This window comes from Centroberyx gerrardi, chromosome 10 (genome assembly GCF_048128805.1).
Source record: "Centroberyx gerrardi isolate f3 chromosome 10, fCenGer3.hap1.cur.20231027, whole genome shotgun sequence".
NCBI classification, from domain to species: Eukaryota; Metazoa; Chordata; class Actinopteri; order Beryciformes; family Berycidae; genus Centroberyx; species Centroberyx gerrardi.
In genome coordinates this window covers 28124986-28151819 of record NC_136006.1, presented here as the reverse complement: position 1 = coordinate 28151819, position 26834 = coordinate 28124986, and the positions used below count along the sequence as shown (strand labels likewise).

The window sequence follows — 26834 nt, the reverse complement described above, 5'->3', positions numbered from 1 at the left end:
ATATGCGATTGTTAAATCTTAACTAGATGTAACAGGAACATTGACGTGTTGCTGTGTGAAGAACAAAAACACACCTCTGGCACTTTTCCCCATCTTCTTTTAAACTGGCAGACAAATGAAAGTGTCAAACCAATCAAGTGCTTGAAAGCTCTGAGGCTGCAATCGCCTTTTTTCGAGGTAGAGATCAGAATACCAACTCCTGAAGTGCAAAAACATCTAACGAAACTGAATCTAACCAAGTTTAAGCTCTCCAATTTGGGTTCTAGAAAGCATAATGCAATAAAGCTTTGGCATGTAATGGATCCTTTCTAAATCCAATTTCAGGCAGTGTGGTAAAGTACGAAGCTGCCTGACATCATCATATCTGTGGTACAAACAAACACTTCTATAGGTGCAAGATGACAAATATGATGTATACCAACTAAAGGACGATGAGGGATAAGCTCATTTGAATACTTTGCACAATGAATAAACGACAGAGGTCCAGACTCACTAAGATTGCGAGGGAAATTTGTAAATTTTTTTGTGGCTCAGTTGAGCTGAGAGTTTTTTCATCTAAGAAATTTATGGCAGTCAAGTTTTGGCGCAACAGGCGCTCGAAAAGAGCACTGCACCAGCAAATAGCCCCCTTCATCATAAGTGCGAGCACAAACTGCGTGCTTCAGCTGTAAGGCTAAACCACCAAGGCTGGCACCCTTGCGCCCTGCAGCCCCTTTATTATTTGAAGCGTTCCCTGATCTGACTTTAGATTCTGAGATGGTAAACCCTCTCCCTTGCCGGACTTGCTGGTGACGATGATAGTGATAATGATAATCATGATAATCATCAATGATAAAAACGATCCAATATGCGCTGCAATAATTTGGAGGAGTTGGTGTTGCGAAGTGTTAGGGAATTGGGCGCAATCTCAATTTGCATGGTCAGGCTTACAAATAACTATTAATATAAATCTCATTATTCAATAATGAGATTTACATATAATTTGCATATGCATGACCAGGACAGGCACAAAGAGGCTTGATTTTTTGATCAGTGCTATTAGGCAGCTTTCCACTTATTGTGCATGGTTAGTGAATAGCATGGCATTCTGATTGGTGACATAGCTCTTTCCTACGCAAACCTTTAGTGAATCTGGGCCAGAGAGTGATAGATAGAGAGAGAGAGAGAGAGAGAGAGAGAGAGAGACGGTGGAGCCACTGACTTCTGGCACTCATCCAGGGACAGGACATGTGGGTGGTCGTCCTCCGACAGCGTGACCACGGCCTGTCGGCTGAAGCCACCGGCTCGCGTCTGGTCCACAGTCTGCCTGGTGATGGTGGAGGTGGTGGAGCTGGTCCAGTACAAGGTGTCCCAGGCCTGGTGGTACGCCAGGCCCTCCACTGAACCCACATCTAAGAGAACAGACAGGTAAAAGCGTTGCTCATCTTCCAGTAAAATACCCCAACTTAGACATACATAGAAGCATGGCTCAAAGACAAATCAAGCCAGCTGGAGATGTAATCCCATTTAAAGCTGCACTAAGCAAGATTTTAATGTAAAATACACCCGTCCTATCAGTCTAAATGACAAAGTCAGGCTGCAACAGAGTAGAGTGTCCCATCTTGCCCAAATGAAGTTCTGGTGTTGTTTTTGAAACTTGAGAGTGAAATACAAAAGTGTCTCTTAAACAGCAATGAGTGAGCGCTTTGTCCCACCACCTCCTCCCCCACCAGCCACTAAGAAGGCAGAATTTAGGTCAGAGGAGTGCAGTTTACTGATGTCACACTGCCACTTGGGGCCACCAAATTGCGAAGTTGCCTAGTGCAGCTTTGGGTGAAAATATTGACTTTGCTCATAACAGTCGGCAGTGTTCAAGAGTGTTAGGATTGGGACTATGTTTCCTTGGTGATTGACAGGGAGGAAACTCTATGCCTCACTACACTGGACAGACAGATATTTGTTGATGCAAAAGTTGCACGGAAATTGAGTATGTTTTCATCAGGAACCACTTTCCTAAACATTGGATGTGCAATGCCATTGTGGCTTCCCTAGTTGGTGCAAGAATGTGACTGACAGGGAGGGAGCCTCCAGAGAGAGAGAGACTGAGCACAGACAGAGAAGTTGTACATATTTATGGGCAGTAATTTACTTTTGATTTTTTTGCGATGGTTCAATAAATTACCCTATCTATCAAATATGACCTACACTGTTGGGATGGTGCTGTAGTGCTGAGGTGGGGAAGCAAGGTTAGAACAACTAATTCAGCATTTTACATGGAAGGTATTCACCTTGGTGATGCAGGTCATCTGCCTGTGAGTCATTTATGGATCTTCTTTAGTTCATTTTGGTTTAATGGATCACAAAACTGCAGCATATATATTATTAACAAATGAGTATTGTTTTTTTTGTAGGTATGAGTCAATAGGAATCATACCAATTAGAGCAGTTTCCATCAAACAGATGGCTTTGTTTGATTTGAAATGGGTTTATCCAACCAGGGTCTTTGCATTATGAGGGCACAGCAGGGTCAGAAATCACAACTACTGTCCCCTGTTGGCCACCGTAGGTGATTCATGGGAGCGTTTGACCAGGGGATTATTTCCAGTGGGATAAAAATGGAGCGTTTTTTTGATCAGAAAACAACCGAGTACGCAGCCTGAAGCAGTGTTGGCACCACATCGCCAGCAGTAGACGAAAATGACGACCCCACACAAACCACTGAGTCAACAAAAAATAAAAGAACCAATATCGGAAAAACATCAACAGTGGAGGGGTGGAAGATGGACTGGTTGGGGACAGAGAGGGGAAAATGGCAGCATCTGCTTCTGTAAGTCCTGCTGCCAGTTTTCAGCAGTGGAAAGAAGAGTAGGATGCATAGTAACATAATGTCTTAGTGATACAAATCAACTGTTCATTTGCTATTGGTATTGGAATGCAAATGCATTATTTCATAGTCCAATAAAATTGCCCTCAATAAGTTAATTTCTTAGCCTGCAGCAATCATAAACAATAGCCAAGAAATTCCATGCCTTGGGAGACCCTAAGCTATCAGACTTGTTTTTTTGTGGTTGTCTTTATCACAGTTGTGCATCTTCTGCCCAGTCATGAGGCTCAGGTCATTTATAGCAACTAAGTTGAAATCAAGAACATGGAACAAATTGAATGTTATCTTTCAAAGGGGAATGGACTCATTCCGAGTTGAAGGAGTTTTGCCCTAGTGTTCACAGAACATCTGTCACCACCATTTGGCCGGGATCTTGGCTGCGATCTCATCATCTTCACTCTATGCTGCATCTGTAAGTCTACTGCGTACACCCTTTCGTCTGTGAATGCAGTCCCTAATTGGTCTTAATGGCGAACATGTGGCCAATGCTGGAGATATGGGCTGAATCTGGTCATCTAAAAAGCTATAAACCATACACTGGAATACTTAAGACACTACCTGAGTCAGCCAATTGCTAATTAATAGTTTGCAATAAAAGGCGTCTGACAGCTTGGAGTTTCCCAGAAATTGTTGGCGAAGCCGGGGAGTAATTAATGGGGGACGCGGAGTTTAATTAGGGAAATATGGATGATTAACATCTTCACCCTTCCTCAATGACGGGGCACAGACAGAAACTTTGTCGGGAGTGGAGGAGAGGAGAGTCTTGCTTTTTATCTACAGGGTTAGATGCTGCTTGAGGGTGGTGGCTGTTTCAAAGGGAGCGTGGCCCGGATCAGCTCACTTTGCAGGTGCTGCTCTCTGTTAATGCCAAATAAGCTAATTGGAAACAAGGGAGGTGACGATATATGTTAACCTGGAAAACCCTAAAAAAAAATGCAGCACTGCTGTATATAGCAACAGACAGTTTTGTTGATCATCATTTGTGAAAAAAAACAAAAAAAACATACTGTATCATGGGCTTGAAATTTTGAAAATGAGCCCAAATGAGCTATTCTCACCACTTGGATTTCATAATTTGCAAGTGCAAACGTGTGAAGGACACTTAAAAACACCAACAGATGTTCCCTAAGAGTTCTTGTTCATTCCTCGAGGATAATAATTCCTGATTGCGGCTAAGAGAAAGCTCGCTCTGCGTTGGTTCGCCAACAGGAGGGAAATCTGGGGGAGTAGATCAGTAAGACCCCGCCAGTCCCCCAGTGTGAGGAGGGGGTGGGAAGATGCTGAGCTCTGCTCCCAGTGGAGACTTCAGAGGATGGCAGAGGATGCTAGCCGAGCAGAACAGAGGCTTTTGCTGTTCATCTGACTCCAGTCATGCTTATCAAGGCGGGATTGACTGAGCTTTAGTGAAGGAATAGAGAGGGACTGTTCCTGCTGTGCCATCTGTAGCGATCAGTCAGCGAAATGCTTTCAAAATAGGTATTAGACCATACTCTGTAATAATTTATTCATCTGGAGACAGGGAGATGATTCACACTCTCTTAGGTGTAAAACTTTCCAGCGAGTGCCCATGACAAATCTATTTTTGTCCATTTCCAGATCTTGACAAAACTATTGGCTAAAACGGCCACTTTCTCAGATTTTGAATAGCTATTTCATACAGCTGGGGAATAATTCAATCGCATTATCACCTTTCCATAGAATCATATTGCAATGAAATAACGATATTGAGTTATCTGTTGTCTACATTAATGACAAGCAAATACTAGTTAAAATCTGCTACAAATATTTGAAAACTAGATAGATAGAAAGATAAATAGTTTTGTCATACTTGAAATTACCACGCAGTTCAATGCAATTAACATCAATTTGAATATTTAACATGTAATTACATATTATCGTGGTATTAACTTTGTCCATATTGCCCAGCCCTACTATTCTGCCTTGAATGCAGTGGAAAATTTTAGTTCATCAATAGCCAGACTGGTAGCACTTTACATTACGGTACACAAATTACAGCGTAATTACTGTGAAATTATAGAAATTATCAGGTAATTTCTCGTAATAACGAGCAATTAGCAATTATGTGTAATTTATCGGATAAATGCAGCTAATTTCTGGTGATAAATAATTATTAGCATGACAACAGCTACTACATTAATGTAGTAAGTTGTGCAATCATTACTGAATAATACTTTGGAAACATTTGCTTACCGATCCTTTCTAATGCCTATTATGAAAGTACTTGGTAACACCATGGGAACTGTACTGCCAAGTAAAGTCAGGCTTGATACCTCAATATTACACTGATTTTACTCTGTAGTTACTCTATTCCTCGGGTCAATAGGGTGATGAGGTAGTTACCACATCACCTCTTTAATCAGAGCATCTGACAGCTATAAACTATGGTGTCAGTGATTAAATTAACCAGATAAATATAACCATCCAATCCATCCAACCTGACAGCTAAATTGGTTCCATTGAGTAAATGAATGCAAGTGCCTTTATGTTGAAACTTGACGCAGGAGCCCAGCTATGTGTCCAACTTACAAAAAGACCTTTACATTAACAGCTGTTCACTTAATCTTTCAATAGAGAGTGGGTTGCAAAATCACTTGCTAAAAGGCTGAAATAGCTCTATAAATAAGAACAATATTGCATTGACTCTACACGCAGCACGCCGCCATCAGTATTCACAGAACAAATGTGAAGGTGTTGATGAGGCGGGGATAGGGGGTTGTGTGTAGGGGTGTGTAGAAATGTACTTGTGAGTATGTGTGTGTTTACCACCAGACCAGGGCATAAATATAAGGAGGGGAGAAGTGGGAGGGGGGCACTTTAAGGCAAAATGTATCCAAGTTTTCTTTTTTCTTTTCTGATTAAGTTACACAAAGTAAAATGGCAGCAAAAAAGTACAAATAGTCTAAATACATGGCAAAGGGACTGAATCTGAAGTACACTTACTTTCTGCTATAATCGATCTTCCTGTCCAGTCGTCATTTATCATCTGGATATTTCCAAAGTGAATGTCGCTGAAAAAGATGCGGTTGGTCCCAGCTGTCTTCTGACTGTAGTCAAAGGCCAGGGCTATGACGTTCTTGAAAAAGGCCGGCTTTTCGAAGGGCTGGATTGGCGAGTTGAGGTCGCTCTCATCCGAGAGGTGGATGCTCTTCAGTATGGTCCTCTCAGAGTAGAGCAGGTAGCCCTCGTAGCGCTCGCAGGCGAAGCCGTCCTCCGCCAAGTGGCCGTGGGCGCAGGAGCAGGTCCGGCGGCCGCTGCCCAGGTGGAAGCACAGCTGCTGGCAGCCACCGTTGCTCCTGGCGCAGGGGTTGGTGCCTGTGGCGCCAAGAATTCAAAACCCAAAGCATGTACAATTACTACTTCGCCCGGGTCATCATTCATGTTTACATTATATGTGATTATGCATTACAGACAAGAATCATGTAAAGTACATATGTGCATGCTATGACGGCCTTCTGCCATTTAGCATAGGCCTTGATGCAACAACGCGGGTGATGGTGTGAATCAATAAGACCATTAAGTTGAAACCTCAACCTTTCTCCCGGCCTCTATTAAAGACTGTCACATCCTTCAGGTTGACCCCCAGGCCGCTCCTCATGGTCTCCGCCTCAGCGGTGTCAGTCTTCAAGCCTCGTCGGATTGAACCGTTGGAGTGGGCCCTGCAGCACACCGAGAGAGATGGGGGTGGAAAATGAGCGGTTGCCATTTAAGACTAGAAAGCATTTTCTGACTTTTCAGCGATACAGAGTAATGACAAAGCTATTGACTTCCTGAAATGAAACAAGGTATCATTAAAGTGAGCTAAGCGCCTGGCTTGACAGAAAGATGTGGAAGGATCTGCCTTTGCTGCTGGCATTGAAGACTGCCTGGAGTATTTACATAAATAGGTTGTGCCCCTCATTATGTGCAAATAACACACAGGCAAGGGTTAATGCCAGGTTAGTATTGCCGACTTTGCAGGCCAACGCAATGCATGTGTGTGCATTTAAGGAAATAATAAATTACCTGTCAGACCAGTAGATGTAAGGCCCGAACACAGCCACGGAGAACAGGTCCACGTTGGCCGCTGACAGTACAATCTCTCGACTCTCGCCGGTCTCAAGGTTGATCCTCTCGATCTTGTCTGTGCGGGCGTCACACCAGTATAATCTATTTTCCTGGAAAGTAATTTGAAAAATGCACATCACGCAGCGGTCCTCTTAGGGATGGGTACACCTCAGCCACAAAAGAGTAAGATGAGGAGGAAGGTATGCAGAGTGGAGTGGAGCAACGGGCTGTACCTCGTAGTCTATGGAAATGCCGTTGGGCCACACGATGCCCGAGTTGACCAACGTGACCTGGTCCGAGCCGTCCAGGCGGGAGCGGCCTATACAGGGGTTCTGCCCCCACTCGGTCCAGAAGAGATACCTGGTTACATAGTTACAGAACACAATGGTTGGATGAATCAACTTCTGCATTTTGCCACAGCGTTTAGAGTGTGTATTAGATAGACAGAGGTGATATCATTAAGAAACGCTATATTTAGAGCCATAACGTTACAAACACTGATATTATTGATGTATTATAACTTCCAATCAATATATTCTACATATACATACATATATATATATATATATATATATATATTGTATAGCATATATCAATATTAGTAAGTATTATCACTGGATATAGCACCTTGCGTTTGTATTTAGCGGTTATGAACAATGTTTTTCTTTCAAACTTTTTTTTATAAATGTGTTTCTCAGAGCTCGGGACTCGAGTCACATGACTTGGACTCGAGTCAGACTCGAATCACAATTACAATTGCTTGAGAGTTGACTTGATGCCTGAAGAGAAGACTTGAGACTTGACTTGACTTGGGTTCTGGTGACTTGGGACTTTACTTTGACTTGTACTTTGATGACTTGAAAAGGTTTCTAAAGTCTTGACAAAAGATCTTGTGTTTTCTAAGTCAATGACTTAGATTGAAAGTGATGAGACTTGTTCCAGCAGACGACTGAATTTAGTTTTCTGAATTTGTATGGAATGAATGAATGAATTGAAGTTGAAACTGATAATAGAAATCAAACTCATGATGCTCTTATCAAGTTTTTATCCTATTAAAACCATATTGCATTGAAAAGTCCTAGATATTTAGTTTTCTTTAAGATATCAAATTGATACTGGACTCTTGATTTGTTCTGACTTGACTTGCTGTTCTACATTTAGACTTGAGACTTGACATTAATGACATGGACTTGACTTGGTAATTTAGACTTGGGACTTGACTTGAGACTTGTGCCTCAAGACTTGAGACTGACTTGGGGCTCGAGCAACGTTGACTTTGTCACACATCAGACTTTTCTTGCTAACAAAGCTGAGACCAGGTCCCTTCACTACATCTTAATGTGACTTAATGGGATGTTAGGTGCAGGCTGGACTCTCCATCCAAGAGAACAGTACATTTATGGATGAAATTTGCATCCAGTTCTTCAAGTTTCAAAGAACATATAAATCATCACCCACCCTCTGTGAAAGCTGAAAAACAATTTCTCCATTGACGTCAATAGTAAAAATAGACTGGAAAAATGGAAAAAGGCACTGAAACTGCACATTCTGTACTTTCAAGTATAATGATTGGAAAGGGATGATTTGTATTTCTTTTAAACCATAAATGAACCATATATCCCGTACTGTGCTTAAGTATTCTAATGGAGAGTCCATCCTACACCATAAAATCCCACTAAGTCCCATTAAAATCGAGTGAAGGGACCAGCTTTGTTAGCAAGAAATACAAATTAACATCCGAGTAACAGATGATAAGAAATGTTGAGCAAATTTTTGCTAGTGTGGCAGAGACCCAAATGAAGCAAAGGTGCTGAATACTTGAATACTGAATTCTCTGTTATTTTAATTTTACACTTTAACATAAATTTTAACTTTATTTTATTTATTATTTACTTTATTTACTACTTTGCACAGAACTCAGATGAAAAAAATCCAGAATAAATGCATTTTGAAATAACTTAATAGCACAACAAAAAGTCAAGGGGTCTGAATACGTTTGCAAGGCACTGGGTAAAGTTCCCTGTTGGACTGCTGCCACTCAAAGAGTTGAAATGGCATTAAGAGAGACAGCTGTGGTGATTAACACATGAACGGGAAGCCAAATCTGATCACTTAGCAACACCCTGACCAATAAAACTTGATAAGACTGCAGGTCTGTAATCAGATGATGGCGTGTCTGCATCAGCATGGCAGTGCCATTAGATGAATGCTCACTGCGGGGTCTTGCAGAGGCTGGCGATCAGTAGCTTTTGTCTAAGGCCATTACCTGGTGTTTTCCACTATGCTGACAGCATGCATTCGCTCGCTACCCATCATCACCTTTATATGAGCTTCTGGAAGTGGCTGTGTCACACGATACTCTGCTGATTAAACACGGCTTCTGGCCCATCCGTCTACAATAAGCAAAACTGTCGTCCCGCCAGTAATAGGGAAACTATTGATAACAGTAAATAGTGCATTGACGCACTGAACCCACTCCCACACATGTGATGTAGACAGGACTTTCAGCTATTGTGCTCAGACGTACCCTTTCTGCGGGTGTACGGCGATGGCCCTGGGCTGATCGAGTCCTTCAGATATGACCACCGAGCGGTAGGCGCCGCTGAGACGGGAGATTTCTATCAGGTTGAAACCGTGGTCCGTCCAGTACAGGTTTCCTATGGAGAGAGAAGCCACAGTAAGGTGTTTAAATACAGCAGAGGTTTATTGGACCTCAGAGGGACAACATACATTAGAGGGGCACTTCACTGAAAAACGTACACAAATTCTTTCCATTTGAGGTTAATGTGTTTTTGAATTTGCCCTATGAATGCTGTGATGTGGAGGACACTTAGCTGTTTAATGAGTTAAATATAGATCAGAGAAGGGATTAAAATGAAAAAATAATAAATAAATTGTGTGGCCTTAAGTCTAACCAAGGCATACTTTTGGGAGACCATAGTTTTTCAATATACTTCACATGTGAATAATTTTTCTTAGCAATTCAAATCAAAACTAACAATGAACTAACGACTATAGTTAAAATCCTCCCCGAGAGAATCAATTCCACCAATGACTGGGACGTATGATATATAGATGTACATATAGATATACACAAAAGCTAAAACTTTGTATTACTTGCATATCACTACTGTGGCTTTAGTCAGTACTATTACAATTTCTATCATTCTGATTTGATGTTCATTCAGCAAGAAAGAAAAAAACAACAAAAGAAGAGACATTATTGTCATGAGAGCCATAACCGGGGGCGTAACTGTGCACATATACAAGGAGAATTTTCAATTTGCTTTTCCGTACCAACTCGACAAAGCCTGTGGATCATTACTAGACTCCATTTCCCAAAGAGTCCCAATACTGACCAGCGATCCAATCCACAGCGATGCCTTCAACCCGGCTGATGCCAGTAGTGATGATGTCCTCCGTCCAGGTCTGATCGCGCTTGGCCCGGGATATTCTGTTCAGGCCCATGTCCGTCCAGTACACCGTGTCATTCCCTGCAGAACGCGCCGCACAATTCATGACGAGAGAAAATGGCATGATGAACGAGCCTGCCACAAAAGTATTTATGCCCTCAAACAAAGCAGCTCATGAAACCGTATTTTACTGCAGCACGGCCCATTTCACCAAATGGTGGGTGGGGGGATATAAAGTATGATGATGAGAAAAACCCACACAGCTCATGCACAGTTCCGTGTGTTGACATGTAGTGCCTCGACGGGAAAGGTAATTGTTGACCAAATTTTATTGGAAAATATATTGCTTCATGCAAAACACGGTGTCTGGTAAAACTGTTATGGACCCTTTCCCATTTTACTGCGCTGTTTCATAAGCACATGAAATAGCATGTAATTCATTTCGGGTCTGGTCTTTACACATACTCCGCACTCGCCTGTCAGTCGTTCCTGTACACGTTGTTAAGAGGTTAGGCGGCGTTATATGTTTATTTGCACTCTCCTGTTTACGCTGCCTTCACACTCTGTTAACACATATCTCACATGTGACAGAATCCAGCTGGAGGGCTTTCATCCTTTCATGCTCTGGCGGCTTGCCTCCCATAATGACATGCAAATGATATGCGTGAGCTATCAGCCGCTGCTGGCTGGGCTTAGTGGCGTATTTGCATGTTCACCTGCACCGAGTAATAAAGGGGGAGGGCAATCGCCAACCTCGTTCTGTACCCGGGCGATGTCTAATTTTAGCGCGGGCCCGGCTTATTTCCTCCTTTCCCGAAAGCTGCGGTCACACATCAAGATTGCTGTTGACCTTCGGGGTCACTCCCAAGATTTCAGGCTGTCGCCGTGGTTCTTGGATAAGAGAGTGGCGCGCGACAATTACTTTGTGTAATGAACGGCCCCACCTGCTCTTGTTCTCCCACACCCTGTGACTCTATCTGGAAGGGGAAAAAGACTTTGTGAAAAGTCTGTGTCTAGTAGAGTGACTCTATATGCGACTGGGGTGTATGAGTGAAGTGTGTGCATGTGTGTGGAAGCGTTTGTATGTATGTATGTATGCATGCGTGTGTAGTTTGTTTGGCACACGGCATCCAATTTCCCTTACACCGTTTTTGTTATCACGCATCAGGGCCAGCCTATAACATATAAAGAATGCACCCAGCCTATACTATATTCATAGCATTCGTCAGTGTAATAAATCTATCATATTTATCATATATATATTATGCAGAGGGAACCAGGGATATAACAAATGACAGCACAAGCTATTGGGTTTATGCTTTGCAATGCACGTTACCTTCATTTGATACAATATCTTGGGAATTGCTTTGCATCAGGAGTGCTTCAGCGGCTTGAGAGGAAAAGGTTGGTTGTTACTCATGCTGAGGTTCCCCTCTAATGTGAACTTATTACTCTTTCATCTGTGCTGCACTCCACAAGCCCACAGACCATTATTCAAAGGTTACAGCCCAGTATAACAAAGACCTTTTCCTCCCTCTCCCTGATAGATGTTTGATTAGAAATGGTTTGTACTGTAGGAAATCAAGGCAGGGAAGAGGAGGGTGTTGTGTAATGCAATATTTAGCAGCAGCGCTAAACAGTTTGGACTCGCTTGGCTTTGCAGTAACAGTAACAGTAACAGTAAGGAGCAGTAACAAACACTGTTCACTGACCTCAGCTCAGAGATTTTAACAACAAATCATCACCTGTAAGATGGACTTCCAAGATTGTTTTTAAGGGATTTCTGCTTTATTTGATATTATACAATGGATCCCCACAGGAAAATCCTCCCTCCACATGAATCCACTACAGACCAGCAGCTCTGGAGCTGGTAGGGATTCAGCGTCTTGCTCAAGCTGCCCACAAACGATTGCTTTTGCACAAAGGGTTTGTGATTTGAACCCACCAAAGTTCTCAAGTAGATGGTATGTGTCTTAGCTTATTGAACACCTGCTACACTGGATGTATTAGAGATGCTACTCGCAGTGTGTCGCGGCTGAGCGCTGCCATAGTAATCAATGAAAGCCGCTGCACCAGCTAAGGAAGCCACACGTCTCCGCTGGAATTCTATTGTTGCGCAATTGGTTGATTCCTACTCCAAACACCTAGTGTACACGCTTTTGTGATGCCCTATTACACACAATGGTCTAGAAAAACATATATAAATGCTTTTGTGAAGTGTATAACCCACCAAGGCGTCTATTTTAAATAGACTATTGAAACACTGCTGAGATGGGAAACCCTGGATCACATTGTATTGGTCGCGGTGACTCTGTGGTGACGTTTTATCCTTGAACTTTTGAAAAGCAAAGTTGCCATGGGCCGTCAGTTTGTGTGCTGTGGAACAACATGGACGACGTGAAGGTGATTGCTGAAGTGGAGAAATACTCCCAGTAATGCCTTCAACAAGGACATCCAAAAAAAACACAAGGATGCCATCTGGAAAACAATTGCATCTGCAGTTGAAGCATCAGGTGAGGGATGTTATTCATAGCTACAGTTCAGTCCATAGACCTACTTTGTTTGGCTGTTAAACCACCTGAAGTGTGGCTGGTATTTCCACTTAAAATGGACAATAGCTCATTAAAAACCCATACAAATTAAACAACGTAACATATTTCTATTTTAAAATGTCACGAACAGCATATATGTTCACTTACCCATAGATCAGACAAAGCAGCTCTACAAAAATTAAAGCTGTGTGAGTAATTCTTGTGGCTGTGTCAACAAAAACATGGCAACAGCTCAACAAGGTTGTTGGTGTAGCAGCTAAACCCGCTACGTGCCACTGCACAAATGTGATGTGCCTGACATGCCTGATGGAGCTCCGGCATCTTAAATAGTTTATATCTAATGAGTGATTTAACTCATTAGGTAATCCCTCTGTGTGCTGCGCAGTACTGTACCTGCATGAAAGTCAACTCCCACGGCGAACAGTGTCCCTGTGATGGGCATGAGGGCCTCCATGTTGTCATTCGGGTCAAGAGCGATTCCCCGGATCCCCTCGTGGATGGAATACATCAGAAATGAGTCGACACCTACAGAACAACAGTGACCCATTATACCACAAACTATACAAAGGGAGTATAAGTTATGTGTTTTATCTGTAAATTAATCATGGGAATTGAAATATGAAGGCTTCCCAAGTTGAGCGATGAACGGCGTAAAAAGAAAAGGTTTTTATTCTTGTAATCACAGAGAATAAAAAGCTGATAGGAACGCAGATTGTTTGCGGACTCCGGAGTAAACGGATGGGACGCTTACCCTCACAGGACATGCGGTCGCTGCGCAGGTTGTAGCCCACGGTGCAGGAGCAGCTTCGGCTGTTCTCCGAAGTGGGGAAGCAGAGCTGGGAGCATCCTCCGTTGTTTACCTGGCATGGGTTCCTGCCTGAATGTCAAGCAAAAAGGCCAGAAATAAGGCGTGTGTATGTGGGCGGCGTGTGCGTTTGCGCGCCTTTATCTATGCATGCGTGTGTCGATGTGTTTGTGCCTGCTTACCTTTCTGCCCCTCCCTATCGTACACCTTCATATGAACCATCCCGCTGGTCTTGTTCCTCAGGATCACCAGGTTTCGTCCGTCTCTCTTGGTCACCGTTCCCAGCTGTGCCGATTCTTCGTCGGCCCACCAGAGTTTGCCACCTATAACCACCAAAGTCATTATCTCAAAAAAATCTTATTCACTAAGAAATGTATGCAAATCAGGTTGTGGTGCAAACAAGCCCTCATAGAGAGCACTGCACGAGCAAATAGCCCCTTCACCAATTGCAAGTATAAACTGCGCGCTTCAGCTGTAAGACTAATCCACCATGGCTGGCACTCTTGCGCCATAAAGTACCTTTATAATTGCAGTGTTTGCTGATCTGATTTTAGATTCTGGGATGGAAAACCCCTCTCCCTTACTAAACTTCTCTGACTTGATGCCTTGTGTGTTGCAGCAATGATAGCAGCCATTCTGAACAAGTGGATGTTTGCGGCGAGTCTTCACGCCACCTTTCACAGGATCCAATATGCACTACAGTGATTTTGGGTAGTTGGTATTGCGAAGTGTTGGTGAATTGGACGCAATCTCGATTTGCATCGCCTCATCTACAAATAAGTATTATGTGGGCAAAACAATGAGATTTACATATAATTTGCATATGCATGACCATGACCGGTACAAAGAGGCTTTATTTTCTGATCAGCGCTATTAGGCAGCTTTCCACTCATTGTGCATGGTTAGTGAATAGCATGGCATACTGATTTGGTCATTGTGGTGCTATAGCGCGCTCTTCCCTGCACTAAACTTTAGTGAATCTGGGCCAGAGCCTCCCCGTATTTGATTTGTGACTTTGCTATACTGCACTTCTTGAAGAAAAACTGCTGTATCATAAGACAATCTTTGATAACGAGTTTAAAGGCATAAAGCTGCAGGTGGACGTACACATTATGTTATCAAGCCACAATAAAGTGCTAAAGAGCAACTGAGTACATGTACTGTAGCTTTGGTGTGTCATGACATGTCAGTGTCCACTCCCTGACAGAGTGGCGAGCCTGTCTGGCACTGTGTGACAGCGAGCCTCCAGGCTAGAGTGCTTGTATCATGAGCTTAAGTGATGAGTGTATCTTTGAAGAGAGGCACAGGCACAATGGGCTCCTGACCCAAAGCCCACCCAGTCGCCACCACCGCCCCAGCCTCCCGCCATCCTCAGCAGCAGCGATGCACAGTCCAGGCACTTTGCCACAGTCTCCACAGACGTGACAGGAGCTTTCCATTGTAAAACCCAGTGGAGTGCAAAGTGAGGAAACCACTGCCCTTTGGAGAAAAGTCAGGCGGGTCCATTCCCTCCAGAATAGACCACGTAAGTGCTGTGGAGGTGGACATGCTCTTGGTCCTTTTAGAAAGGGCCAAAATTACAAAAAAAGGACCCATTACGCTGAGGAGGGATGCCCTAAAATAAGCCGCGTAATGGAAAGACACATTTATATTTATCAGATACCTAATGAAAAAAGCCTGTAGCAAAGGTTCATCTTCCTCAGCAAGTCAAAACGCATTTATTTTTCAGAGGCACAGCAAGTCTATACAGAGAAACTGCTCTATGATACAATGCCAATGACAGATGTATGTACTGTTAATTGAATCACATTGATTGATTTGATGCCATGTCGTGAACAGGTAATTACATATTTTATGGATTGTGTTATTTCAACCATGCTGAGCTGCATCTGTCATTTTATTTTTAATTTACATCTGGATTAATACATACAAGCTGTGATGCATGTGTTTCTAGCTTCATGCATTAGCAAACTTTTGTTTGTTGCCACCAGAGGAAAGCAGCATTTTGTAAAGCAATATGCTGCCTTTAGATACTAGACACTAGCTAACAGATATTAAATACTGATTTAGCAACATATCTTTATATTTACAAAACAACAAAAACATGCGCCCTGTTAGGTTTCACAGTATCGCTCTCCAAAGGTGAGACGTTGTTTTGTTATTTTCTTTTTTTTCAAAAGCAAAGAAACAACTCCTGCTTGCATTAATAGCTCCAGGCTCAAAGTCATCCTTCAAGGGAGAGTAAAACTCATTTTCAGAAATCAGACAAATTCCCATGAGTGAGAATGACAGCCTACATGCAGTTTACAAAACATCTGACCCTGGAGGGCATGCTAGCCTAGATTAGCTTTGCACCCTGTGTTAATTTGATGCCATTGGGACTGCTGGCTAGCTGTGATTGCTCGCTTGTGGCTCATCATATTCAATTTCCACCTCAACCACTGGTTTGATTCCAGGCAAGGCGAGGCTGATGGATCACCCACACCTTCTAAACAGAAGCCCTCACCTCTCCCTCGGGCCAATCCAATTACTACAGCGCCCTAGGAGCTGAGTGGATCGACCTTGTGTCACGAACAGTGCCTTCATTATACCCATTTCACAACCAGCCTCAGCAATCACTAAGACATACGCACAGAGAAGAAAAAGCCAAAAGGAAATACAAACACGCCATTATTTGCCTTTTCACAGGCTGCGGCATGCTCATCACACGAAATGACAGTTCCATCGATTACAATAATTTTGCTTTCTACAGCTGACAGTTAGGGTTTGATTTAGCCGGTCAGTCTTGGATGTGCCGTCACAAACCTTTTACAGAAAAAGGTCATACAATTCTGCTGTGATGCAGTCAGGAACAAAATCTCTCCATCGGAATAACCTTTGCGAAGCCCTCATCAATGGTCTCTGCTTGCCCGCCTCTGCTCCCTGCTGCGAGGGAGCCATAGATCCAGGTCAACGCCCTGTTAGAACTCAATCTCTCTTTGTTTACACAGGATGATGCTTTGGAACAACCCTAACCACTTCAAACATAAGCAGCCCATCGATCAAGCTATCACGGACCAAGAGGCTTGGTAGGAAGGAACCATTGTTTAATTAACGCTCAATAACTTTGATTGGCTAAATCACCACAGCGCACGACCCACAAGCCCATAAATGTAAGTAACAGTTCAGCTAACGATGCCTAACAAGCTATTTCCCTACCAAAGCAAATTGGCATATATAATCACATGCATATGAATATACCAATTGGGTGTAATACATTTTTGTCCTTATTTCAGTAAGCATGTGATGTCACCATATTACTGTTTGATGGGCTTCTAGGGCAGAAACAGGGAAGAGGGATCAGAGGCTGTGTGGCAAACACAGAGTGGACGGTCAGCAAATGCAATCAGTCATATCTCTCACCATGGAGACCAAACAAAACAGGTATAGAACGGGCAGCTCTCTGTGGTGAGCAAAATCAATAGTCCATTCACTTGCCAAAAGCAGAAGACGCTCAGGCTTTGAAAATGACATGTTCTTTCACCTTCCCTCCGCAGCGTGTGCAGCCAGGCTCAATGGCCTATAGCAAAGGAGGGAAGCATTTTGCACAAGTCATTGAGGTATGAGAATCTGAAGGTCTGAAAGGACAAGAGATAAAGTCCACACACCATGAAAGAGCAACACAGTATGGAAAATGCTGTTCTCAGGTAAAGGGGAGATACAAATGTGACTTTTGCTCAGCTAGAATTGATGTTGTAGAAATGTATATAATAATATATACATTGATGCAAGAGTATAATGATTGTACTGTTGTAATACTCAGGCATCAGTAGCTGTTATGACACACTTTATGGAAACTGGTCCATTGTTGCTGAAATCTAGTCCTGTAATTGATAAAAAAAGGGGTATGAGCTGTTCTGTGTGTCTTATAAATATTAATATCCTTATAATACTTTATAGATCTACACCTACTTTACACCTTACAGCAGGTGAAGCTGTGACACCCTTTTGACAATAGGGCTTATGAATGCAAAGTTACAATTAAAAGGAAATTTTACATATATGTCTTACACTTTTCACGCTTGCATGAACGTCAGCGCAAACGTACAAATCCGCCAGATGACTATCTCCTTTCTGTAATTGATAAACACGCCGCAAATAAACGGCGAAACCACCGTGAAATTTCTCTATTTAGCAGAGTATATACAGTACAGCGCTGTTCATTCTACCATTCAATGCAATTTCCCCAACACAACAAAACGTCATTAATTGTGATTGATGGCGGCTCGCAGACATCATTTCACTGTTTTGCTGTACCTGCTACTGTGCGGAAACCGAGCCATTACTCTATGTCACCTCACGTTCTATCTCCCATTTGTGAAATGCTATAATGAAGTCTCCATCCTCTGTGTAAGAAAAAAAAAAAAAACAGTCTCCCACAGTCAAATATTTTACTGTAAGCAATGTCAATAAGGAAATGAACCATACCTTCTTAAAGTTGCAAAGTGTTAACGAAACAACTGCTCCGTTACTGTCTAACATGCTGACAGACAGCCAGCACACAGGAAAAGGAAGGCCTGCCATGACTAATAACATACTTCAAGAAGACAAAGTATCACTCTGACAATGCTCTTGATTTTGCCTCAAAAAAAACAAAAGAAACCCCAATAATAATAATAGTTATGCTCTGGTCTAAACACACACACGCACACATACACAGAAAAACAACCCTCTGTTCAGCACGTTTGCTCCCTACTCATTACCAGTCTTGGCAAGCGAAATGTATTCGCACAGCTCAACGAGAAGCTTCCCAATTGTCCAGATTGCAGCAGTATGGAAGTGAGACCATTTAAAATTCTAATCTGTTGTAGGAAAAAAAATATATATTCAGAGTGTAATGTAATTAAAAACACAGATGCCATGTGCTGAATTGGACGTCTTAAGAGACACGGCGGTCCAACGTCTCCCGAGCCATCTGGTCTGAAATCAATCATATTAAGATTTCCCCTCTTTTGATGTTGCTGTATATATTTTGTCATCCTCCGAGTCCAAAAAAACACTTCCCTCTCCTTTTTAAGTCCTACCATGAGTTGCCAGGGGAGAGAAAGAATGGGATACCAAAACAGATTTTTCTCCTACTTGGAATGTCTACTGAAAAGTATCGTCTTCTCCAGTCAACTCCCTGTAAAACTTTGTTTTCCTTGTACTTCGGCTTCACCTCAACTTATTTTTCCTTGACAGACTATGTTTTGTAAAGCGGTTCAGTCGTGTGTGGGTCTGCAGCCTGTGTGGTGTGATGACAACATGCCGCCTTCAGAAACGCAAAAAGGATTTTTTTGCGTTCTTATAAAGGAGAGGAGAACATCTTGTTGGCTTAGGAGATAGCTTTCAGGAGATTTCTAAATGAAACCTGGAGGTGATGGATGGTGCCACATATTGGATTCAGCGCTGATACCAAGAAACAACCCATAATGAACATCCTCCTCCCTTTTCATTACAAAGGGGAGTAAAAAAAATCAATCATCAATCACTGCTGCCCAGTGTTTTAATTATCTAATGCTTCGGCTATTTTACACAAAGTGAAGCACAACTGTTGCAAAGCACTGGCTAAATGGCTCCGTTCTACTGCCACTTAACTGGTGAGACACGTAATCCCTCCACACTCTCTGACTAATCCCCAGTGGCCATCTGATGCTCTCCTGACAAGCTCCACTCACCCATCACGGCCAGCGCTGTGCCTTTGGCGAGCTCCTTCTTCAGAGTCTCCAGCACTTCCAGCCCACTGCCATCCAGATTGCACCTGTTGATAGTGCCATTGGTCGAGCTTATCCAGTACAGCTTGCTGGCAGCGTAGTCTATTGACAGACCTGAGTGGAAGGTGAGTAGAGGAGGAAGGGTTAGTGCTTATTATGATGGCTTGTTGGGATACAGAGACTCATTTCATAACTGGGCACTAAGATGGTAGATATCATGTTGGTTATCAGCAGCAAAACATTCATCACAGATATACAGACTAAACATGTCAATGGCAAACAATATTGTAAAGTAGTAAATAAATTGTAATCAAAATTAAAGGTGCTAACATTTTAATATTAATAATTGATTACCACATTCGTTTTGAGACATTAGTGCAAATACTGTAAACAAACAAGAGAAGATTGTCAGCCTCTACACTGCACTCTACATTGTGTTTCACCGGGTTGGATTTGTTGGGAAATCTGCTGTATTGCTTTACGGCAGAAAGGGGAATTGCTTTAAGGCACAAAACAGAAAGAGGGCGCTGTTCTTCCAGCACAAACGGAACTAAAGCTTACAGAGTTTCTGGCAGTGGCAGATGGTGGAAGGAGTGAAAGAAGCACAGATCCTGTACAGACCCACGGCGCCTGTGTTCAATTCTCTGCACTGAAGCACTACGACACAGTTAAATTGCCTAATTCCACTAATGTTACTTAAATACCACAAGATGACGTCACCTACCGTTAAAGTTTGTAGGGCAGCGAAGACGAGTTACTGTCTGCAAATCCCTGTTACTGACTGTGGAATGTAAAGTTTCACTTTTGTTTTCACACCGGGAGACTCTGTCTGACAAATTACAGACATGATGTCAGGCGCATTAGAGATCGATTTAGATCCATTTCTATACACTGAGCAACTTTTGATTTTGTGCCTCTGTATGGGAAACACTGCATCTCACAGTCAAAATCGCCCTCTAGAGGCCATCTGATGAAGCGCATCATCTCACTAAGTGTTACCTGACTGACTGACTGACTGCCTGACCTGAATTTGCCCTGTGATGCCCTCAGCTGCGCCGTGGGAAAAATCAGGCCAATGGAAAAAATGACTTCCAACATGTTTATCGTCTTCAGTAAAGCCAGAGAGAAAACAAACGGGGCGATGACAGGGAGGGAGAGGGCGGACAAGTGGCGACATCCTCTTTGTGGCAGGAAGGAGTTTATGGGAAACATGGTCTTAATTTAGATAAACACTAGCACTAACAATAGCACTGGCATGAGATAGAGGCTACCAATCAGCTCAACCATGCTCAGATTTGTTTACAGTAATTTGTATCGTATGTTGCCGGTTCAAAATGCAACACGTAGCACCTTTAAGAATATGTTTGAGTTATGATCCAAGTATCCTCACACTCATCAGGCTTGGCGATCTGACAGAGATTTAACAGTCAAGCAGCAGCACCATTTGCACCCATGCAGGACACACTGTGCATGCATCTTGCTGGGCGAGGGCTGATAGAAATGTGATTGTGTATGTGTGTTTGGTGGGTACACTCAACTCTGCGGGGGATATCTCTATATGACCTCCAGCTGGCATCATAAATAATTGGACCAGAGAATGACAGACTACTTTTAAATCCATTTCCCAGCCGACATGATGGTTTTTGATAGAGGACCGCTATTGATGGTGGCAACTGGAAGCGATTTCAATTGTGCACGTCCGGACACCTCACTGTCTCCCACCGTGTGTTGGATTTATGTCTGGCAGATTCACAGTCACAACGCGTCATTAATTTACTCTTGTCCCCCAGTCCACCCCATAATCATAAATGAAGCCGATGAAATACGGCGCCCCCCGCTATCTGTATTGCTGACAGGCCCGGGAGAGTGGAGAAAATACAGTGAAAACAATGGTGCTGTTTGTGTGAGAAAGGGAGAATTTGACCTTGAGGTGTGTGACAGCAGCTGCCAGAGATGGAGACCTGCGGATTGTTTTTGCTCACTCGAGCTGCGACTGCTCACTCGAGCATACATCATGCGGGGGGGCAAGAGTTCACGCTCAAAAACGAAAAAAAAAAAGAATGATCGTTCAGATATACAAGCCCTATGAATGCGCAGAAAAAATAATGCTCCAATGACTAATTTTGGTCAAATGAGTTATAATTAGTTCCCTTTCCAGAGGAATCAATTCTGTTAAATGTGCATGATTTTACATAAAATTTTGATGTAAAAATACACCCTTATTGGCCTAAATCACAAAGCGGGGCTGCGCAGAAAAGAGCATCTCATCTCCACTAATTGAGATGCCGCATATTTGCCTCATTTGCCCAAATTTAATTCTGGTGTCGGGTATGGACACTAGCAGAACATCTTCTCCACTCTCAGTAAGGAACAAACTGAAACTTAAGAATATAAACTGTCTCCTAAGCGGCAGAGAGCAAGCGCTCCATCCAGAGAAAGCTGGAATCTCGTCCCTTTGGTATACAGCATCACAGACCGGGCAGACATGAGTGTGCTGTGTGCAGTTTACTGACATGTTATATGATTTCTGGCTGTTGCAGTCAGTTATTTGGGGTCACCAATGTGCAAAAGTGCCCAGTGGAGCTTTAAAGTGTAACTTTTTTCAACCTGGACCCTATTTTCCCATGTTTTTGTGTCTAAGTGACTAAAGGGGACAACAATTTTTGAAGTTGGTCCAGTATTGAGCGAGATCGCTTCAGCCAGCAGCCGCGAAACGAGCTGCAATGTAATCCGACGGGGCAAATCGTACTGTCAATGTACGTCCACTAAAAGTTCTTGTTTTTGCCACTGACAGGCTCAGATTGTTATTATAAGTGTCTGACAACATTATGGAAAGGACCCTACAGAGAAATGAAACGTTTTTCTTTACCTTTCGCTTGATCCGGTCTGTGTGTAACCAAGTCTCACTCCAGTCTTACGAGAGTTGAGTTGTTGCAGGAAGTTACACACAGACCAAGCACTTTTAGTGGACGTACATTGACGGTGCGATTTGCCCCGTCGGATTACATTGCAGCTCGTTTCGCGGCTGCCGGCTGAAGCGATCTCGCTCAATACTGGACCAACTTCAAAAATTGTTGTCCCCTTTAGTCACTTAGACACAAAAAGATGGGAAAATAGGGTCCAGGTTGAAAAATACCGAAGTTACCCTTTAAAGTCTTAGAGACCTAGACCTGGTGTTGGAATACTGTACATATACACAGGTCATCTGGGTACTTGTGGGGTAGAGCTAATGCCTAGCGTCGCAGCCGCTTGCAGCCGTTTGACTCTTTGACCCAAAGAGTCTGGGGACTTTCTTTGATGCTGCCTACAGCAACAGCATCTCTATTGAGGAGGCGGGTATTGTTGTGAATGGAGCATCTTCTTTCTGATTCATCTTGACATTGTCAGGAGAGAGAAAATGTCAACAGGTGCAAACGCTACAACTGATTCAATTTGTAAAAGTTCATGAAGACTGTGTGGGCAGACCTTGAAAATAAATGGCACTTTACAACATGTAAAAAAAATCCACCTGCATCAATATTTATGTTCGCCATGTTGTTGTACATCAGGTAAATTCCAGGTGCGTAGCAACTTAATGACACTGCCTTCCCTCTTTTGAGTGACATATCTGGTGGGAAATAAAACCCTGGAAGCGCTACCCAAAGCTGCCATACTGACCAACTGGTTCCCTCTGATTCTGGTGGAGGACCTTGCTGTTACTCCCATCCATGTTGGCCATGTTGATGGTGTTGCCATCTGTCCAATAGATTTTCCTATGTCGGGGGGTGTGAGGAGCATGGTTAGTGATCCCATTAGGCACACGGTATCATGAGGTTTACAACATAGTCGATGGATGCCATGTTGCTGTTAATTAGAACTGAAAAGTGAATGGAAGCCAATAGATTTTGTTCCACCTGACAACCTTGTCAAGCTCTACTGACAAACATTTGCAAGCTTCAACAACAAATCGTTCTCTTCACACTGACAGGTTTTTGTTCCCCTTCTTTATTTAGGTAAGGCCTTTTGCCAGGTGTCTTCATAATATGCATTGAGGTTGATGCAATAATGAAGTGCACAGATGTTGCACTAATCTACTTACCCCTTGGCGGGGTGCACTACAAGGCACCTTGGCTTATCAATCCCGTGGATGATGGACGTCTTCAGGGACCCATCAAGGCGAGCCACATTGATTTGCGACTCGTCATTTTCAGAGCTGAGCCAGTATAAGTTCTTGGAGAGCCAGTCTAAAGCCAGACCACGGCAGTTCACTATGTCTGTTGGGAGGGGATGGGGGTGGAGAAAATGTCACTCCTATGTGCTTTAGAAAGACATAACATGCACCAGCTCCGGAGAATCAGCGTCTAGCGAACAAAATTGGTATTCATGAATGGCACTCAACAAATGCAGCAGACACTTTGGAGACTAAATGGTGAAAAATGTTGGACCTTGCAATCGTGTCTCTCCGAAAAGCATACACAGGTAGGCTTTTGTTCTTTATCAGTTGTCATGAAATTAAAATCTCTTGAATTCCAAAGGGACGATTTAGAATGCCTTGTATAACCATTCATCAAAGGAAATGAGAGGGGCACTTCAGAAACTTCAATTTGTTTTCCTGCTGAACTGTTGCTATCGTCTGCTATTTCGTGCCAGACGATATGGCAAAAACCGAGCTCTTCGTCAAAGTGATTCAGACACAACAACAGGGCAGATTGCCCTTCCACTCGGCACTGAATTTGACTTCTAAAACACTTAAAAATCAATTCTAGCCGATAGACACTCAGCGCATAGCGTGCACAGCCTTAGATATTTTGTATGCATGTTTGGGCTGCACAGTATATGCAGGTGAGCAAGAAGATAGCGTCGATGCTGCTGTGTATCTCACCTCCAGAGATGACGGTCTCCAGCTGGGTCCCGTTGATGAAGGCCCGTTTGATGGCTTGGGTTTTGACATCCGCCCAGTAGATCCTCTCCTCCTCCGCATCGTAGTCCACCACCGTGACGTCGTCGATATCCGGCACCGTCAGCGCCGTCATCACGTTCATGTACGGGTTGTCAATATCCACGCCGCGGATTTCAGAGCGCCGCACATACAGCAGGAACCTTTTCAGCGCTGGTGAAATGATGAAATCGCACATGAAATCACACGAACCGGAATTCAAATATGAATCGGCACGGCGGCTATTGAAGCTGTTGACCTTTCTAGTCAGATACAGCTATGAAGGTAAAGGCAATAATAATAACTTGCAAATGCTGATTTATATCAAACCCCAAGTCTGTACGGTGAGGTGCACTTAAATGTCAGGGCAATGATAAATATGTAAAATAATGCAGATGTACTCTCAAGTTGTTTATGTTGTGATTGCATACTTTTCCATAATTTCACTCAAATAACAAAAACACAGATCTGCGGACCGGCGGAAGAAGGTGACGTCGCTCACCAAAGCAGGATTGTTTGTTGGGCGAAAGTTTCATGAGGTGTGGACAGGTGCAGGACGCAGTGCGGTTGTAATTGATGAGGCACAGATGCGAACAGGGCCCACGTCCGTCATTCTCCTCACACGGGTTAGATGCTGATAGGGAGAGCAGGAGAGGGACAACGAGAGAGAGAGAGAGAGAGAGACAGAGAGACATTTCAGAACCCTCACTCAGCATAAGGCAAGAAACCAAGCAAAGAAGGATAAATATATGAATTTGAACAAAAAGTCTTTGTAGCGTGACACATAATAGGCCTCCAATTTGTGCCATTCAAAGTAAAAGCATACTTTGAAGCTCCTTTTTTTCAATATTCCATTTCACATATAATTCAAACGCTATGCTGAAAAGAACTATGATTATGATATGCTTTTTCCCCACAGTTGGGACATACATTTTTGTAATTCCTCTTGCACATCCATGGGAGGGTGCACATGAGCACATCGATCGATATTTGATCGTTAACTTGAGTGCAAATGTTTTTTTTGTGGTTTTTTTTAAAGTGCATCCCTAACACATGATAACAGAAATTGCTTGTGTATACTTTAGTTACAATTAGATTAAGCTAACAAAGCAGTTTTGTATAATAGGTATGTAATTTATTAAAGGATACGGCTGGTGTTTTTAAATACATTTCTTATCGTCAACAAATCCTATGAAAATAACAAAATCAACAATGCGTTTGCTCTACTCCCGTTACTTTCTGACTTCCCACGTACCGTTTTTAGCCGTCAACCCGGAAGTCATTGGCTCCAATTGTAAGCTAAAAACCTTGAAATACAGCTCACAAAGACTATAGTTTCAATTTTAAAAATCGCTAACTGTTACCATGAAAAGTCAGGCTGTTGTAGTTATTACCAAATCAAATTCAAGTGGGAATTACGCCGGGGACTATTTTCGATGCTACGGAACTACTTTGGAAAACGTGTTTACGGTCGGCTTATTAAGTTGTTTGAGGAAAAAGTTGGCCGGCCCGGTGCATCGTGATGATGAAATATGTTGCCCAGAGCAACAGCATGGCTCTTTGACGTGTTTTTAATCGTTTTTTTAATACAATGGAGTTCTATGGCTGCTGGGACATGGCTTCATTGGGCATCAGCTACATGGACGAGACTTGTTAGAAAAAACTAATTCATTGCTGATTTTGTTATTTTCATAGGATTTGTTGAAAAAAACACCAGCCTTATCCTTTAAGTTTGGGCAGTGCAGTATAGTAGAGTGGATGTATTCTTCTTGACAATACATTGGGTGAATGATGTGGATATCCTGATTATTCCAGGAACACTTGATGCTGCACACCTAGCTAGGTGCACTGGGACTTTATAGCATCTGTACTTGTAGCTGTATTACAGCAAAAGCAAGCTCATTCTGGCGGTGATATAAAGCATGAAAGCTAAAAACCACCGAATGGCTTTGGCTCCCGCAGGAGATCCTGATTAAAAGGAAATTTGAAAACTCTCACACTCATTTACAGTAAAGGTCACAGTCGCAGACAGGAAATGAGTGAGCGGCTGCCAAACTAGGTGTAATGTTTTGGAAGGCCCTTTATTGCAAAGAGAAAATGCTGGTTTGCTGATTGGAAACAGGCACACAGAGGCAGGTAGGTCTCCACCCGTCTGCCCATGCCCGTGTGTTTAGACTAGCCTCTTGTGGAACTGCTGCTTTCAAGTGGTTTAGACCACTGGCATGCGACTCTTAGAAGGGCTGAGACGTCCTCGCAGAATATATCGCCTACGTGATGCTGACCCAGCATGCTTAGTTAAAAAATATAGAAATGTCATCCAAAAAACGTTTTCCTGTAGACTCTGGCCAAAGTGCTGAATTATACGCCCATTAGTCAACATAATTTACTGTGGCACACATCCAGTACAACCAGCATCAGAGAACGGTGGGTGACTTCTTAACTTCAGATGGACTCAGATATGCATTCATCCCAGGAGGCCTTGTGACATT

General features: G+C 42.9%; 1 protein-coding gene across 1 annotated transcript in view; it reads right to left on the bottom strand.

Moving 5' to 3' along the window:
- The window catches only part of lrp1bb (low density lipoprotein receptor-related protein 1Bb), a 252324-nt gene that overhangs the window by 68143 nt on the left and 157347 nt on the right, over positions 1 to 26834 (bottom strand). Inside the window, exons 30-44 of the mRNA XM_078285934.1 lie at positions 24848 to 24979; positions 24292 to 24519; positions 23509 to 23683; positions 23088 to 23182; positions 19395 to 19544; positions 13881 to 14021; positions 13645 to 13770; positions 13287 to 13418; positions 10288 to 10422; positions 9456 to 9585; positions 7162 to 7288; positions 6887 to 7038; positions 6416 to 6540; positions 5825 to 6196; positions 1202 to 1391 (exon numbers count right to left, since the gene is read on the bottom strand). Coding sequence (XP_078142060.1) covers positions 1202 to 1391; positions 5825 to 6196; positions 6416 to 6540; positions 6887 to 7038; positions 7162 to 7288; positions 9456 to 9585; positions 10288 to 10422; positions 13287 to 13418; positions 13645 to 13770; positions 13881 to 14021; positions 19395 to 19544; positions 23088 to 23182; positions 23509 to 23683; positions 24292 to 24519; positions 24848 to 24979 — 2410 coding nt within the window. The remainder of the gene's footprint in view (positions 1 to 1201; positions 1392 to 5824; positions 6197 to 6415; positions 6541 to 6886; positions 7039 to 7161; positions 7289 to 9455; positions 9586 to 10287; positions 10423 to 13286; positions 13419 to 13644; positions 13771 to 13880; positions 14022 to 19394; positions 19545 to 23087; positions 23183 to 23508; positions 23684 to 24291; positions 24520 to 24847; positions 24980 to 26834) is intronic.